Genomic DNA, 12,885 nt, shown 5'->3' on the forward strand with positions numbered 1-12,885 from the left:
TCCCTTTCTCACAGGGGATCCTCTGACTTGCTCAGAGCACAGCATGCAAGGGAGCTTACCGGAAGGGAAATCACATAAGCAAAATATGAACTCCATATGTGACTTTCCTTTAGAGAGCTGGGCATGAGAGCAGCACTTGACTGATTTCCCATTGACTCCTTAGGTGTATTTCCTAATGAGATCCCCTACTCCTAGAAAGGGTGTGGAAAAATTACTGTGCTTGAATCATAACACCAGGGAAGAAAATTTGGCTCTCAAGTGAAAAGTGAGAAGCTAACATTATTCCTGCTGGACGAGTGAAGATTTTGAAGTGCACCTTTGTGTGCTGGCTCTAACAAGCTAACTGAAGCCAGGCCCTATGGGTGCAGTCCCCCAGGATGTTCTGACCTTATGGAAGTCATGGGTCTTCTCCTGAACAAGTCCCTTCTAGTCCCTAAAAACATATGTCTAAATATTCATGTGCCTCATACAGTCCTGTGAGCAGGACAGGTTTTGATAGCCATAGCAGAGCACACTGTGGTTTGCTCATTTCCAGAAGGCTTTTGTTGCTGGCATTTGAGTAAATGAGGCATCTGGTTCCAGGAGAGAAAATTCCAGCAGAATCTGTCCCTCCATACAGTGAGAAGTAATACATTGAGCAGCTGATGTTTTTCCTGCATTTCTAACTTAAATAATATATTTACAGCTAGCGTGCCCTGTCCCAAATTCTGTTTGTATTTTCCTTTAAATATTAACCTTCACAGTGCTAGGGTCTCGGTGCAGCTGACAATATACCTGTGGTCTGACAGGGACTGAATTAAACCAGCCAAACTGTAATTTCTAAAGATAAAGATCAGAGTAGGTAGTGTCATTTCATGTTTTCTTTGTTTCCCTGATCACTTTTGGCTGAGTAATCTTTGTAGGGGAAAAAAAAAGCTTTAGTTTCTAGAAAGGCTCTGTGTGAAATGACACCAGGGCTGTCTGCTAAGTTCAGAGGACAATATTCACATCCCTAAGGCCCAGTGCTGCCTGCTCTGCAGAAGCCAAGAATTTCACTGACTGGGATGGACCGATATCTTGCCTGGAAAGCTGACAGCTCATGCAGACTGTGACAGGGAAGCTACTAGCTCACCAGACAGCCACACAACGGCCTTTGGATTAAATGTCAAATAAAGAAAACTTGCTTTTCAGTCACTTTTATTTCCAGAAAGTTGGTTTTAAAATGAAAGCTACTACAACAATGCCATCGATACTTCAGTAAGAGTAGTCAGGTAAGAGGTATTCACCCCAAACCTCCTCTAGAAGGAATAACTTTTTCAGATAACTTAGATACAAGTTAAATGACCCCACTAAAGCCTAAGCATAAGCTGCACTGAGAAAAATAGAATTGATGCTTTGCATGCTCCATAGAAACTAAATTGGAAACCAGCACTATTTGGATAGCCACTGGGTAACTTGCTCTTTAGCCTGATCCATGTCACAGCAAATTCACCATCATGAGAAAAGCATTTGTTTCATTGCTGAGTAGTTTCCTTGGCAGTGCGAAATGGCTTCCTGAGCAATGTGCAGTTGCAGACTCGATGTGGGGTCTCTGCAGTTCTCAAGCACTTTGCTATGATTAATTCCAGTGGAGCTGGGTCTTAACAGGCAATTGTGTCAGGAATTGAACAAGAGCAGCACCTCTCCACAGGGATTACTCAGCATCTCACAAAATGCAGGGCTATTATTTTTATTCCAAGAAATAGCTCCCAAACTTGAAGTCTTGCAAGATCAATTGGGGTTTTTTGGGGGGTTTTTTGTGTTTTTTTGTTTGTTTTTGTTTTTGTTTGGTTTTTTTTGTTTGTTTGTTTGTTTGGTCGGTTTTTTGTTTTTTTTTTAAATTAAAAAAACCCCTTAGCTCTTCACTACCTTAATTGCAGGTATTGGGCCCCTGTAATTGGATCCACAGTCTATGTTTGTAGCTACAGATCCTTTACAACAGAGGGGTAGATCTGGACTTCTGATCCTCAAGATTTAGCATGCTGACCAGGAAAATGTGTCATCTAAACCTTGCAAAGTCCTGTGAGTCAGAAGGGGTTTGAACCCCAACCAGCTCAATCACTTGGGTACTTTATTTTGCTTTCCTGTTAGGACTGTACCAGGTAAAGGCAACCACAGTTTCCTTGACCTCAAAACTGAATAGGGATGTCTGCTAAAGAAGCAGGAAGAGGATTTTCTGCCCTCCTTCCTAGTTTATATTGTAGCAAGAATTCAACTTCTCCCAGAGGAAGGCCCTGTTTCCCTTCCCTCCTCCACCTAAGATGACCGAACTCTTCCTGCTGTAGGGACTTAAAGGCACATTCCCTATTTTCCTGGGATAATTTTGTCTTTGTGACAACTGGAGCCTTCAGGGGTTCTCTAACTAAGCATCTTAAAGATGAAGAAACCGAAAAATCCCAGTCATTTATGAAAGTTTAATAGTTCATTTGTTCTTTTTGGTTTACATGTTAAAAATGAAATAATGTAATGGTTTTTTTCATAGTAGCAGATATTGGAGAAATAGATATATTTCTTACATTTAAATGTGTATTTCATGTATAGTTTGTATCATGCTGGTATAAAGGATAAGCTCTTATAGAATCAGCCTTGTATGTGATGGGGGATATACTGGCAAATATTTACTTTGCATGGGAAACTGCAAGCTCTGCTCTGTTCCGCAGCAGTAGGAAGTCTTGTATAACTGCTGGCATTCTTGAGAGGGGATTCCAAAACAACTTAGCATCCTGCCCAACAACGTAATGAGCACGTGGATGAAGGCTTGTTAGGGCATGCTCCATGCACTGAACAACCAGAGAGATGTCCTTGTTAAGACAGATCTTGGAGAGCTTTTGTTTCTTTGCTGCATCTGTAAAGCTCAAAAAAAGAAGATCATTTAGTGACAGACAGGCAAGGTGACTTTTAACTCTTCCCCACACACTGATCTGTGCAATTTCACTAAGAAATTGGTATTTCTTGTTTCTCCCTACACAAGAATTTGTAGCAGTTTCTGAGAAACAAGTGCCCATCTATAATGACCTAGTGATATAGTTGACCCCAAGAACAGTCTAGTTACCCCTAATTGTGGAACAGTCATGACAAAACTGGGCCTGTACGGTCTGAGGAGAGGCAACCAGCATTGACAGTAGCTCAGAAAAAACATAACTATATAAAAGGCAAAGGGAAACAGAAATGCTGTATTTGCAAATGAGTCTCTTGTAGTAAGGAAATTCCTTTGTGGAAAGTTGGAAAACACAATTATAAAGAATAAATTTCAGGGACAAGAAAGTCCAAGGATCAAAAGACAAGTAGCCCCTGTTCAAGCAGGCTTAGCAAGTGTCTGTCAGACCGGTCCTGAATGGCTTCATCGGCACTGGGGCTAGCAGAAGCAAAGGGAATTGATCCCTATTTGATTACTAAATAAATAAACAATAATGACAGAAAACCACATCGAGTACATTGATTGCATCATCAGATTAAAGTTTTTCTGTTTGGGAGTTTGCTCAAAAGCTTCATGCCAACACGAATAATCTTTAACTGAGATTTGAATAAATCTTCCCAGAACAAGTCTTTTGTGCGAACAGACATATTGTGATGCAGATGCATTTGAAGAGTAACTTTTCACATCACAGTCCTTCCAAAAAGTCAGAATGATTGGAAGATATAATGCTACTTTGCAAGGCTTTCTCAGCAAGAAATGCACTGCTTCTTTTGACACAAATATCTGGAAATTGCCTCACCTTTCTGAAAATAGTCTTCTCCATATTGCATTTTAATATCAGGGGGAAGTTTATTCCAAATAACCTCTTTCTCCTTCATAACTTTTGCTGGATTGGATAATGCTGTTTTAAACAGTCCAGGTTGAATGCAACAAACCTTAACTCCAAAAGCCGCCATATCTCTCCTGCAAAGACAGCCCAATGATTTATTTGCGTTAGATATTAATACTGTGGGATTTTTTGCTGTACTAACACTTTTATTTCTGTCTTTACATGGCACACCAGCACACAGATACTGTGAGGTTTGTTCATGGTTGTGAAGTTTCAGCTTGTTAACCCTAAATGAGAGGGATGAACTATCTTAACCTGCTTCTCAGTGTGAGAACATGCAGGGGCAGTGACTGTGCAGCAGCTGGCATAGTGTATTTCACAGCCCAGTTCACCTTGCACTAGCTCATTAGTTGACTTGTCTGTAAGACTAGCTGGCTGCCTAAATGCAAGTATGTAGAGCCATTTTATGTCTTGGTGATTCCCTCTTGACCTCTGGCTGATGCTCCAGATACGTACAGTTCCTTCTGGCCCCTTCTCACATCTGTCAGCCCTGTGTGAGTGTCCTGGTATCTAAAATGTCACTATATATTTAGGCACACAAAGCACTCCCTGTCTGTTTTACAAGAAGAAGCCATGGCGGTCTCCAGGATTAGTTTGCTATGTTCTCTAGATCTCGCTAATGGTCAGTATAATTAGGAGAAGACACTTTGGAGAACAAAGCTTGGACAAAAGTTATAATTGTGTAATAACTCATGCTATGTATTTTTTCTGGATGGGTGGCTGCTGGAAGTTTCTAGGTGCACTTTTTAATTAGGAGAATTAGATTCATATTGCAAAGACATTTCAGTTCGCTTAAGTGAAGCTTCCTCTGCAACAAGGCCTCTGTGCACACTAAGATAGGTTAGTTGTGAATCTATAAGAGTACCAGCTACACTGTGATAATACCTGAGGACAGCTTGTGTGCCCAACAGGCTTTGTACCATTTCAAAACTGGCATAATCTTGTTGAGCAAAAGAACTTTTAAGAAGAATTAGTCTAAAGCATCTAATATTTTTCAATTTTATACCATGTGCCAGGATTGTAAATCACCTCCTGTTTTGCATGATCTTAGGAAAAAAAGAGCGGTCTTTCCTCCTAGTGAGTGTCATACCTTAAGCTGTCATTAAATCCTTCTACCCCAAACTTGGAAGGAAAATAGCCTCCACCACTGAATGCTAGGCGACCTCCAACACTGGATACATTCACTATCCTTCCTTTTGCTTTTTTTATCAAGGGAAGCATATTTATTGTAACATTTATGAGTCCAATTAAATTAACTTCAATTGGTTCTCTGAAGTGCTCAATATCCAACCAGTCTGTAGGAACTGATGGCCCCATAATCCCAGCATTATTGACAAGTCCCCAGAGACCTGCAGGGAAAACAGAAGAAGAAAGTCAGGAAGCAAATATTCACCTGATGTGTCAGATTAATTGAACTGGGTGAGACTTCACAGAAAATCAGTAAGGGACCAAGAAGGCAATGAAGGTTTGGAGGAATTGCTCAAGAATGTCCTGCAGTATTAGCTTTATTCTCAGTGTCCAGGTTTTATCACCATGCTTTCCATCACCCTTTGTGTAGTCTTCCCCTGCCACAGCATTTTGGCAGGGGGTGGTGTTGGCATTTTGTGGGAGAAAGAGCAGTAGAGGAAGACCAGGTATGGCAAAGAGCAACTGTATTGGGTGACAGAAAATGTGTAAGAAATAGATCTGGTCCTTGGTACAGGTACGGTGTCCTGAAACACAGGTAAGTGTGCCCTGGTTCTGAGATGGGTGAGGTGCCAGGACAATAAAGAACAACTCTTGATAACAAAAAAATTTTAAAAATCCTTCTCAAAAGTTTGAAAACAACATGGGAACTGTGTGATAGAGAAGGCTTTTGCTATTCTTTTCCCCTCACTCATGTTTTTGTTGTAGAACACTTATGACTCATATTGACTGACTGGATCCCCCAACTGGATGGGAAGGATTTTTTTTTTAAATGAACAACCAGCTCCAAAAAATGAGGTGGAGGCAGGAAAAAATCACTAGATTGATTTGAAAAACATTTCTGAGCACTCAGAAGTGGGAGGAGAAAATAGAAAAATGTAAAACCAGTTATTCTCTTGCATCAGCTGTTAGAGTTGTGTGAATGAATACTTTTGCTAGTCTGACCTTACTCAGTTTTTCTTGGGGAAAAAATCACTTTTGGCCTGAAACTAAGCACATTTTCAAATAAAAGCAATTTGGCAACTTATAAACAACTTTATGGAGATGAAAGGTCAAATGAAGATTGGAATTTAGCATTAAGTATAATTGGCACGTCATACTAGATGAGATTTAAGACTCAAAAGTGGCAGAATCCAGCCCATAGGATCTTGGGCCTTTGTAAAATCTACTGCAATACCACTCTTACTGAAATCAATTAGCATCAGTAATGGCAGCAGCATCTTGTCCTACACAACTTGTTGGGTTAGAGATATGGGATTTTTCTATTTTTCACATGGTCTGTAAGCAATATTCTAAAATAGGTATACTCAGATTTATTCAATAGAGTTCATATGTAACTTTTGCTTTTGATAGAATGAGTCATTCCTTACAAGTCATTTATTACATATATTCAATTTTTAAAATAAAAACTTTAAGCTTTCTAAACGGAATTCATATAATTTGTTCCCTAGCTGGGTAGCACAGCGTGGGAGGTGCTGAGCACTCATGCCATAACCCTGATAAGCATGTGGGTGCAAACATTCCCAATGAAGGTTTCAGGAACTGGATTCCTATTGTGACAATGATGTATCAATAAGCCCGACTTCTTGAGCACATTCCCAAATATTTGCCTAGATGTATAAAACACCCCTCTAGTGACATCTTCTTCCATGTTTCTGGAGGGTGACAAGACATCTGCTTACACTTGTAAATTAAAATGAGCTGTGAACCTAGCATGGTATTTTCAGTAAAACTCTGCCGCTTTTTTATTTTAAAGGTATCCTGGCACTTACCTTCTGCCTGAACTTCAGCTTTGACCCATGCAGCCACTTTCTTAACATTGTCTGAATCTCTCACATCTAGCAGCACTGTCTGAAGCTGATTTGAGGTCACAGCTTTTAACTCTTTGGCTCCTGTTTCAGTCAGACAGCTGGCAAAAACACGGAATCCCTTTATATCAAAAATCTTTGCTGCCATATTTCCAAATCCTGTGTCACATCCAGTGATGAATATATATTTTCCAGTGAGATTTGTAACCTTCATCCTGTCTCTTGCCTTCCAATGCCACCATAGAGAGACAATGACAAGAAATAGTAATACATAGAAAAGCATTTTTTACTGAAGTCTTCCGGACATGTTCTCCTGGAAAAAAAAAAAAAAAAAAAGCTGCTAGATTTTAAGGGATTGTTAGTTGGTTGGGTTTGTTGGGTTTCTTTCTTTTTGTCTTGTGATGGTTAGCTGCAACTATTCAGAGAAGCAGGCACAATTCAGAGCAATGGCCTCCTTGTGCTAAAACAAACAAAACAAAAAAGTCCTTCCTTGAGCAGAAATGAGAACTGGAGATATATTGTATTAAGATTACAAAGAATAATGCGTATTAGGTTACTGCTGCCAGGTCAGCAAGCTCCCATTGAACGTATCTGGGAGAAACACTGAGTAGCAAAAATGAAAAGAAAAAACAGTAGCAAATATTAAATATTTGCATGGAAACCAACAGAAATGTCTGAACTTAGTGTCAGTTCATAGAAAATTAAAGAGTAAGACTGGGGCCAGCTGGCAACAACAGGTCAAGCAAGATCAGCAGGACCCAGAATGTTTCTCGTTACTGTGGATACTTAATCAGTGCTAGCCAGGAATAATGATTTACTTCATTTTACTAAAACCTTTGGTTGCCAGTGCCAGTCTCAAAAAGAGGGTAGCAAGTACTGCCACTCTGTCTCTCAAGAAATAAATTCCCACCAGCTAGGCTGTGGGAGTGTGCATGTGGTCCCTGAGCATAGGAAGAAGGGTGCAGGTTGGAGCACTTCACCTGCCAGAGTGAAGCTCAGGCAGTGTGAAAACATTGGTACTACAAAATATGTTTGGAAAGAGCCTGCATATCTGGATTATACTCCAATTGACTTAATGGTGAATTTATAAGTAACTATTGATGATGAATGAAATTCTGCTTAGAGAAAACAATGCAGTTATACTTCTTCATGAGTACTCATGGCCCAGAAAACAAGAGATGCCTAATACAATCAACTAAAAAAATAATTCTAAGTAGATGTAAAGGAGTACAGATCTTTTTAGAGGTTGTTTACAGATAATCCATCTCTGCAGGGTAAGATGCAATGAAGTTGCATTTACTATGGCCAAATTTTCCTCTGGCAAAACTTAATTTAAAAGGAAATTGCAAACCCCTGTCAAGTTTTAAAGCATCATAATACGAACAGGAACAGTTCTTTTATTTTCTGCACATAGAACTGCTTACTGCTCTGACATGGGATATTCAATATATCTCCATTTTTATTGCAAGCTCCGTGGCTGCTAATGGTGCTCATTTACAGAAACATGTATGCTGGTGAAGTGCAGCTTCTTGTGTTGGCTGGAAGTTACCCAGTGGGTTGCAAACGTTGCAATGCTGAGATGATAGTTTTTGTTGCCTAACTTCCTCTGCAGCATCAGTAGTGAAGAAAGTATGAAGAAGTGGTTAGATAACTGCCTTCTCTGTGTAGTATTTCAAAGTTCCTTTAAGACAAGGAAATTTTTCTCTTGGCATATGTACACATGTGTATCAGACTCAGCACAGCGGCTGGCTTTCCTTCTCTTGCAACCCTTATTAAAATTACCATTCTCTTTATAAGGTCCCTTGCTCTGCTTGGAGTTGTCATGTTCCTTCACAGCCTTCATTCACCTGCAGCTGAGTAGCAGCCTGGGCAGTCCCTGGCTGTTACACATCAGAGCCAGGGCCAGGCTTGGTCCCGCAGGCTGCGAGGAGACCTGCCCTCCTTGGCACAGAGGCACTGTTTCACTGCCACTCCTGCCCTCCCACAGCTACGTGCCCCTGGACCTCGGCCATGCCGGGTAACTACACCTCGTGCATGCTAAAGTCTGTGCAGGGTCTGGCCATGGCGGCAAACCAGGGGGGCCCAGGGATGGAGAAGTTTTGAGAAGAGCCCCTCTAGAGAAGAAAGAGACAGAACTGTGTTTCATCGTGCCCTATGTCAACTATAAAGTAGATATAAAGTATAATTAGTAAATTAACATAAACAGAACAGAGTTTTGGCCCGTAATCTGGTCAATAAATAAAAATAAAAGCCAATTTAGCTAGAATGAGGCAAAAAGCCTGTTTTTGTCATGGCAATAGGCATGTCTATAAACAGGGGACTTGGATGATCAGAGTTAACTTCTGGTCCCTGTGATCCTTAATCAGTGGGTCAGTGGGACTTCATATCAAATTAATAAAGTGCTGAAACTACAAGGTTTTCAGGTAGAGTGCTTTGTACAGGCTGTGTTTCCAGCTCCAGCCTGCTAAGGAGACTGACAGGTCCAGTGCTGCCCACAGTGGCCCAGCTTTGCATTGTAAAGATCTACCTCCAATTTTTTATAGGGGCCACAAACCAAAAAAGAAAAAACCCTAAGGGCTCATCAAGAAAAAATGTATTTTTATCTAGTTTCCATCAGGGAGAGCGATAAGAGGCTCTCAGTCAGAAGCCCCAAAGGCATTTGAGTGGTGGCACCTGAGAGTATTTGGGAAAGTGGAGGTGGAGGGTACAGGCAGGCTCATGTGGATGTGCCACCTTCTGACAGGAACAGGCAAGGTGACCGAGGGGCCGGTTGCCCAGAGGCTGGGGCAGACACTCTCAGAGATTTCTTTCTGAAATATTTTTTTTTTTAATTTTAACAGGTTGAGTCACTTAATTTTGATATTAAAGTTATAGCTTGCATTTAAAATTTACAGAGGTAGTTTTGTTTGGTTTTGTTTTTTAGAAGTTTTGTTGCTATCTCTGCTATTTTTATTTGCACCAGTATTTGAAATGGAGAAAAAATCCTTAACAGCTGCCAGACTTAGGTAGGATCAACTGCTTCTGGTACTTCCCAAGAGCAGATGGTGAGAGGCTAATTATAGAAATGAGACCAGTTACTAGAGGTAAGTCCCTTGCTGCCTGCCTCCCAGCCTCCCTGCTGGACCCACTCCAGACGGTATTTTGCAGTTTCAGTATACCAGTTTTTGTGACCAAGAAATAAATATACCATTACTTAATGTCTCTGATTGTGATTTAGACCATGGGAGAAGAAATAATTTTATTTCTTTCTTTGTGTTAGCCTCGCACCTGGCGGTATCTGCTCCCAACAATCACCAACCTGGACTTTTTACTTTCCATCACAAGAGTAAGTCACGTTCACAGAAACGTCCCCATTGTGCCCAGAGGTACTTTCCTTATTTCACTGTAAGAAAAGTATCTGCTATTCTCCATTTCAGTATGAAGAAATGTAGTTTGATTGTAAAAAAAAGGAAATTGACCTTAATTGACTTGAACAGCTTTTTGCTTGAAGTAAAAATGATAAAACCCAGCCATCAGAAGTCTTGCTCTTAGGTGCAAAAAAGGCGGTTTCTGTGTAGAACACTTGCTGAAGATCTTTGGAAAGGACAGTAACTTTTTCAAAAGTCATGCTGCATTGAAGGAAATAATGTACATATGCACCTCATGGGATTGACAAAATTTCATTTTTAATAGCATAAATCACAAATCTGTAAGCTCAGTGTAAAATTTACTTTGCGTTGTACAAAGTGAATAGTCATGTTTGTATAACTGCTGTGGTGCCAAGAAAATAATGAAGACACAGCATGTGGGTACTTGCCAACCTGACCAACTGTGTGTGTACTGACCTTTCCTGCAGCTTCCTCCAGTCTCTGCCCTGATCAGAGTCCCGCAGAGGAACTTATTCTCTTCCAGCCCAGTTTTGCTGGTTTTGTTGTCTAGATACCTTTATAACTGATTTTTTTTTAGAATAATTTCATAAACAGTATTTAACAAGTGACACTCCAAGAATAAATGTGGGTCATCTGTCTAATAGTTCAAGCTGCAAACGGTATCTACTTTCTTTCAAATGTCCCTTACCTTAAATCAGGGTACCTAAAGAGAACTGCAACTTGCTTTTATTTAGAGTTCACTTTACTTTCACCTTCACACTATTTAGATGAAAAAATTGTGATGGCATGTGGAGCAAAATAACAAAAATTATTTTTAAAAACCAGGAGAAATAAAAAGTGAACAAAGTGTTTTCCTTTGTTTTTCAAAGGATCAAAGAACAGGAAAATAAAAGCATCATGCAGAAGCAGACATATACTACAATATTGAGATCTGCCTTACACTTTTGACACTCTGAGGTGCTATCACTATAAGTGGCACAATCAAGATAGGGATTGCACTCAAGTGAAAAATCCAGTGTCTGGATTCTTGGCCCCGGAACCACTGTGTGCTAGCTACAGAAATAAATTTGGCTATGAATGCTTAAAAAATAAATTAATGAAGCATAAAAGCTGTCTGCTCCATGCCTTCTGTCAGGCAAGAGAGTCCAGACTGCTGTATTTGCATACAGACTTTAAAGCCAAACACAGAAACAAGCTGCTCATCTGGAGTCTCAGCCTAAAGTGGCAGACAGTGTATTCACCTGGTTGAAAATTGTGACCCCCTACTCCTCCATAGCTGTAAGCACTTATTGGTAAATTTCTGGCTATCTTTAGGAAGCTTTGGAAGCATTTTATTTGATTGCTGCTACTAGCTGTTTTCAATCCTGGAATAAAGATCAATAGATTATAAGATACAGCTTAATGCCAAGGAGTCCTGTGCCAAAAGAGCGCATGGGCTTTCATTTCTTACTGAGAAATGATGTGTATGGAAATAACTAAGATTCATTTTTATTCAAGTCCTCTTATGAACTGTAGGAAAAAATACAGGGAGGAGAGGATAAACTCATTTGGAGTGGTAATATGCTGAAATAAACAGCTATTCAGATTGAGGGAAGAAGCAGTTATTTTACTGCATTTGGCTCAATGAATTGTGATCTTTTTCTTCCTGTGCAAAGAGGTGTTAAAATGATGTGAGCTGTAAGCAAAATGTTTCCCTTCAACTCAGACCACAGCTGAGGGAAATTATCCTGACAGTATGGCTCATCTTTTGTGAACTAAATAGTACCTATAACCTAGCAAAATTCAGAGATTCTGCATGTGTCCCCTATGAGAATTCAGCAATGAATCTGTCCTCTGCCTCCTCGGCAGAAGTCCTGCTCCCTATAGTTTTAGTTCAGTGGCTAATTCTTCATTCACTGGAGGGCTGACTCTAGCAACAGAAACTGAGTTTTCCCTTCCCAGGATATCAGAAGGAAACAAAGTACAAGAAGGCTTGAGGAGATGGAGTGGATTTAGCTAGTTTTTCTACTAGCAGCTGTAAAAGGGGAAGGTGACTCTGGGAGTAGGACCAAAACTGAGTGCTTTATGTGCTCCGCTCAACACAGACAGATGATTTTTCAACATAGATTCATTTTTATGGCCCATGTCATAAAGTCAGGTCAGAATTTATTATTCTTCAGGATTTTTTGTAAGGATGAATTGAGAGAAGAGGAGGTTTAGAAGGGAGCAGAGACCTTCAAAAAGGTTGGGATAGGCTGTGGTCTCAGCTCCCATCATCACTGCCTTATTCTACTTCATTAGCACTGTGAAACGGGCTCTGCACGCACTTTTCCAATGCTTAGATGAGCAAAGTCTGTAAGTGAAAAGACTGAAGTAATTTGTGTAAAACTAAAATTATATTCTGTCTCTGGCAAGCCAAGCCTTGTCCGGAGATGCTGGACTTCCTTGTATGCTAAGTGTGAGCTCTGCTCAAGTACCTTGAAAAGCAAAGGCATTGCATGACCTTTGGGCATGTTGCTCCCGAAGAAGCTGTCAGAAGAGAATGAAACAAAGCAGAGTTCTGCTCCACCATATAATTTTTCCTCCAGCCTTTCTACTCCTGTGCTCTGCACTGCAAATAACTATTTTTTTTTTTCTCTGGCTCTATCATGTGGTGGACAAGATGATTAGCACTGTGACATTATCTCAGATAGTGTTATTCTCAAAGCTATGCTGTGTACA

General features: G+C 40.3%; 2 protein-coding genes across 2 annotated transcripts in view; one reads left to right on the plus strand and one right to left on the minus strand.

Annotated features, from left to right (window-relative positions):
- Positions 1-1,159: 1,159 nt before the first annotated feature.
- Positions 1,160-12,885, minus strand: part of DHRS9 (dehydrogenase/reductase 9) — a 32,443-nt gene continuing 20,717 nt past the window's right edge. Inside the window, exons 3-6 of the mRNA XM_074873297.1 lie at positions 6,782-7,130; positions 4,915-5,173; positions 3,735-3,898; positions 1,160-2,863 (exon numbers count right to left, since the gene is read on the minus strand). Coding sequence (XP_074729398.1) covers positions 2,637-2,863; positions 3,735-3,898; positions 4,915-5,173; positions 6,782-7,100 — 969 coding nt within the window. The 5' untranslated portion in view covers positions 7,101-7,130 and the 3' untranslated portion in view covers positions 1,160-2,636. The remainder of the gene's footprint in view (positions 2,864-3,734; positions 3,899-4,914; positions 5,174-6,781; positions 7,131-12,885) is intronic.
- ABCB11 (ATP binding cassette subfamily B member 11) overlaps positions 8,828-12,885 on the plus strand; it is a 57,700-nt gene continuing 53,642 nt past the window's right edge. Inside the window, exons 1-2 of the mRNA XM_074873971.1 lie at positions 8,828-8,834; positions 10,077-10,182. Of these exons, the coding sequence (XP_074730072.1) occupies positions 8,828-8,834; positions 10,077-10,182 (113 nt within the window). The remainder of the gene's footprint in view (positions 8,835-10,076; positions 10,183-12,885) is intronic.

This window comes from Strix uralensis, chromosome 6 (genome assembly GCF_047716275.1).
Source record: "Strix uralensis isolate ZFMK-TIS-50842 chromosome 6, bStrUra1, whole genome shotgun sequence".
Classification (NCBI taxonomy): Eukaryota; Metazoa; Chordata; class Aves; order Strigiformes; family Strigidae; genus Strix; species Strix uralensis.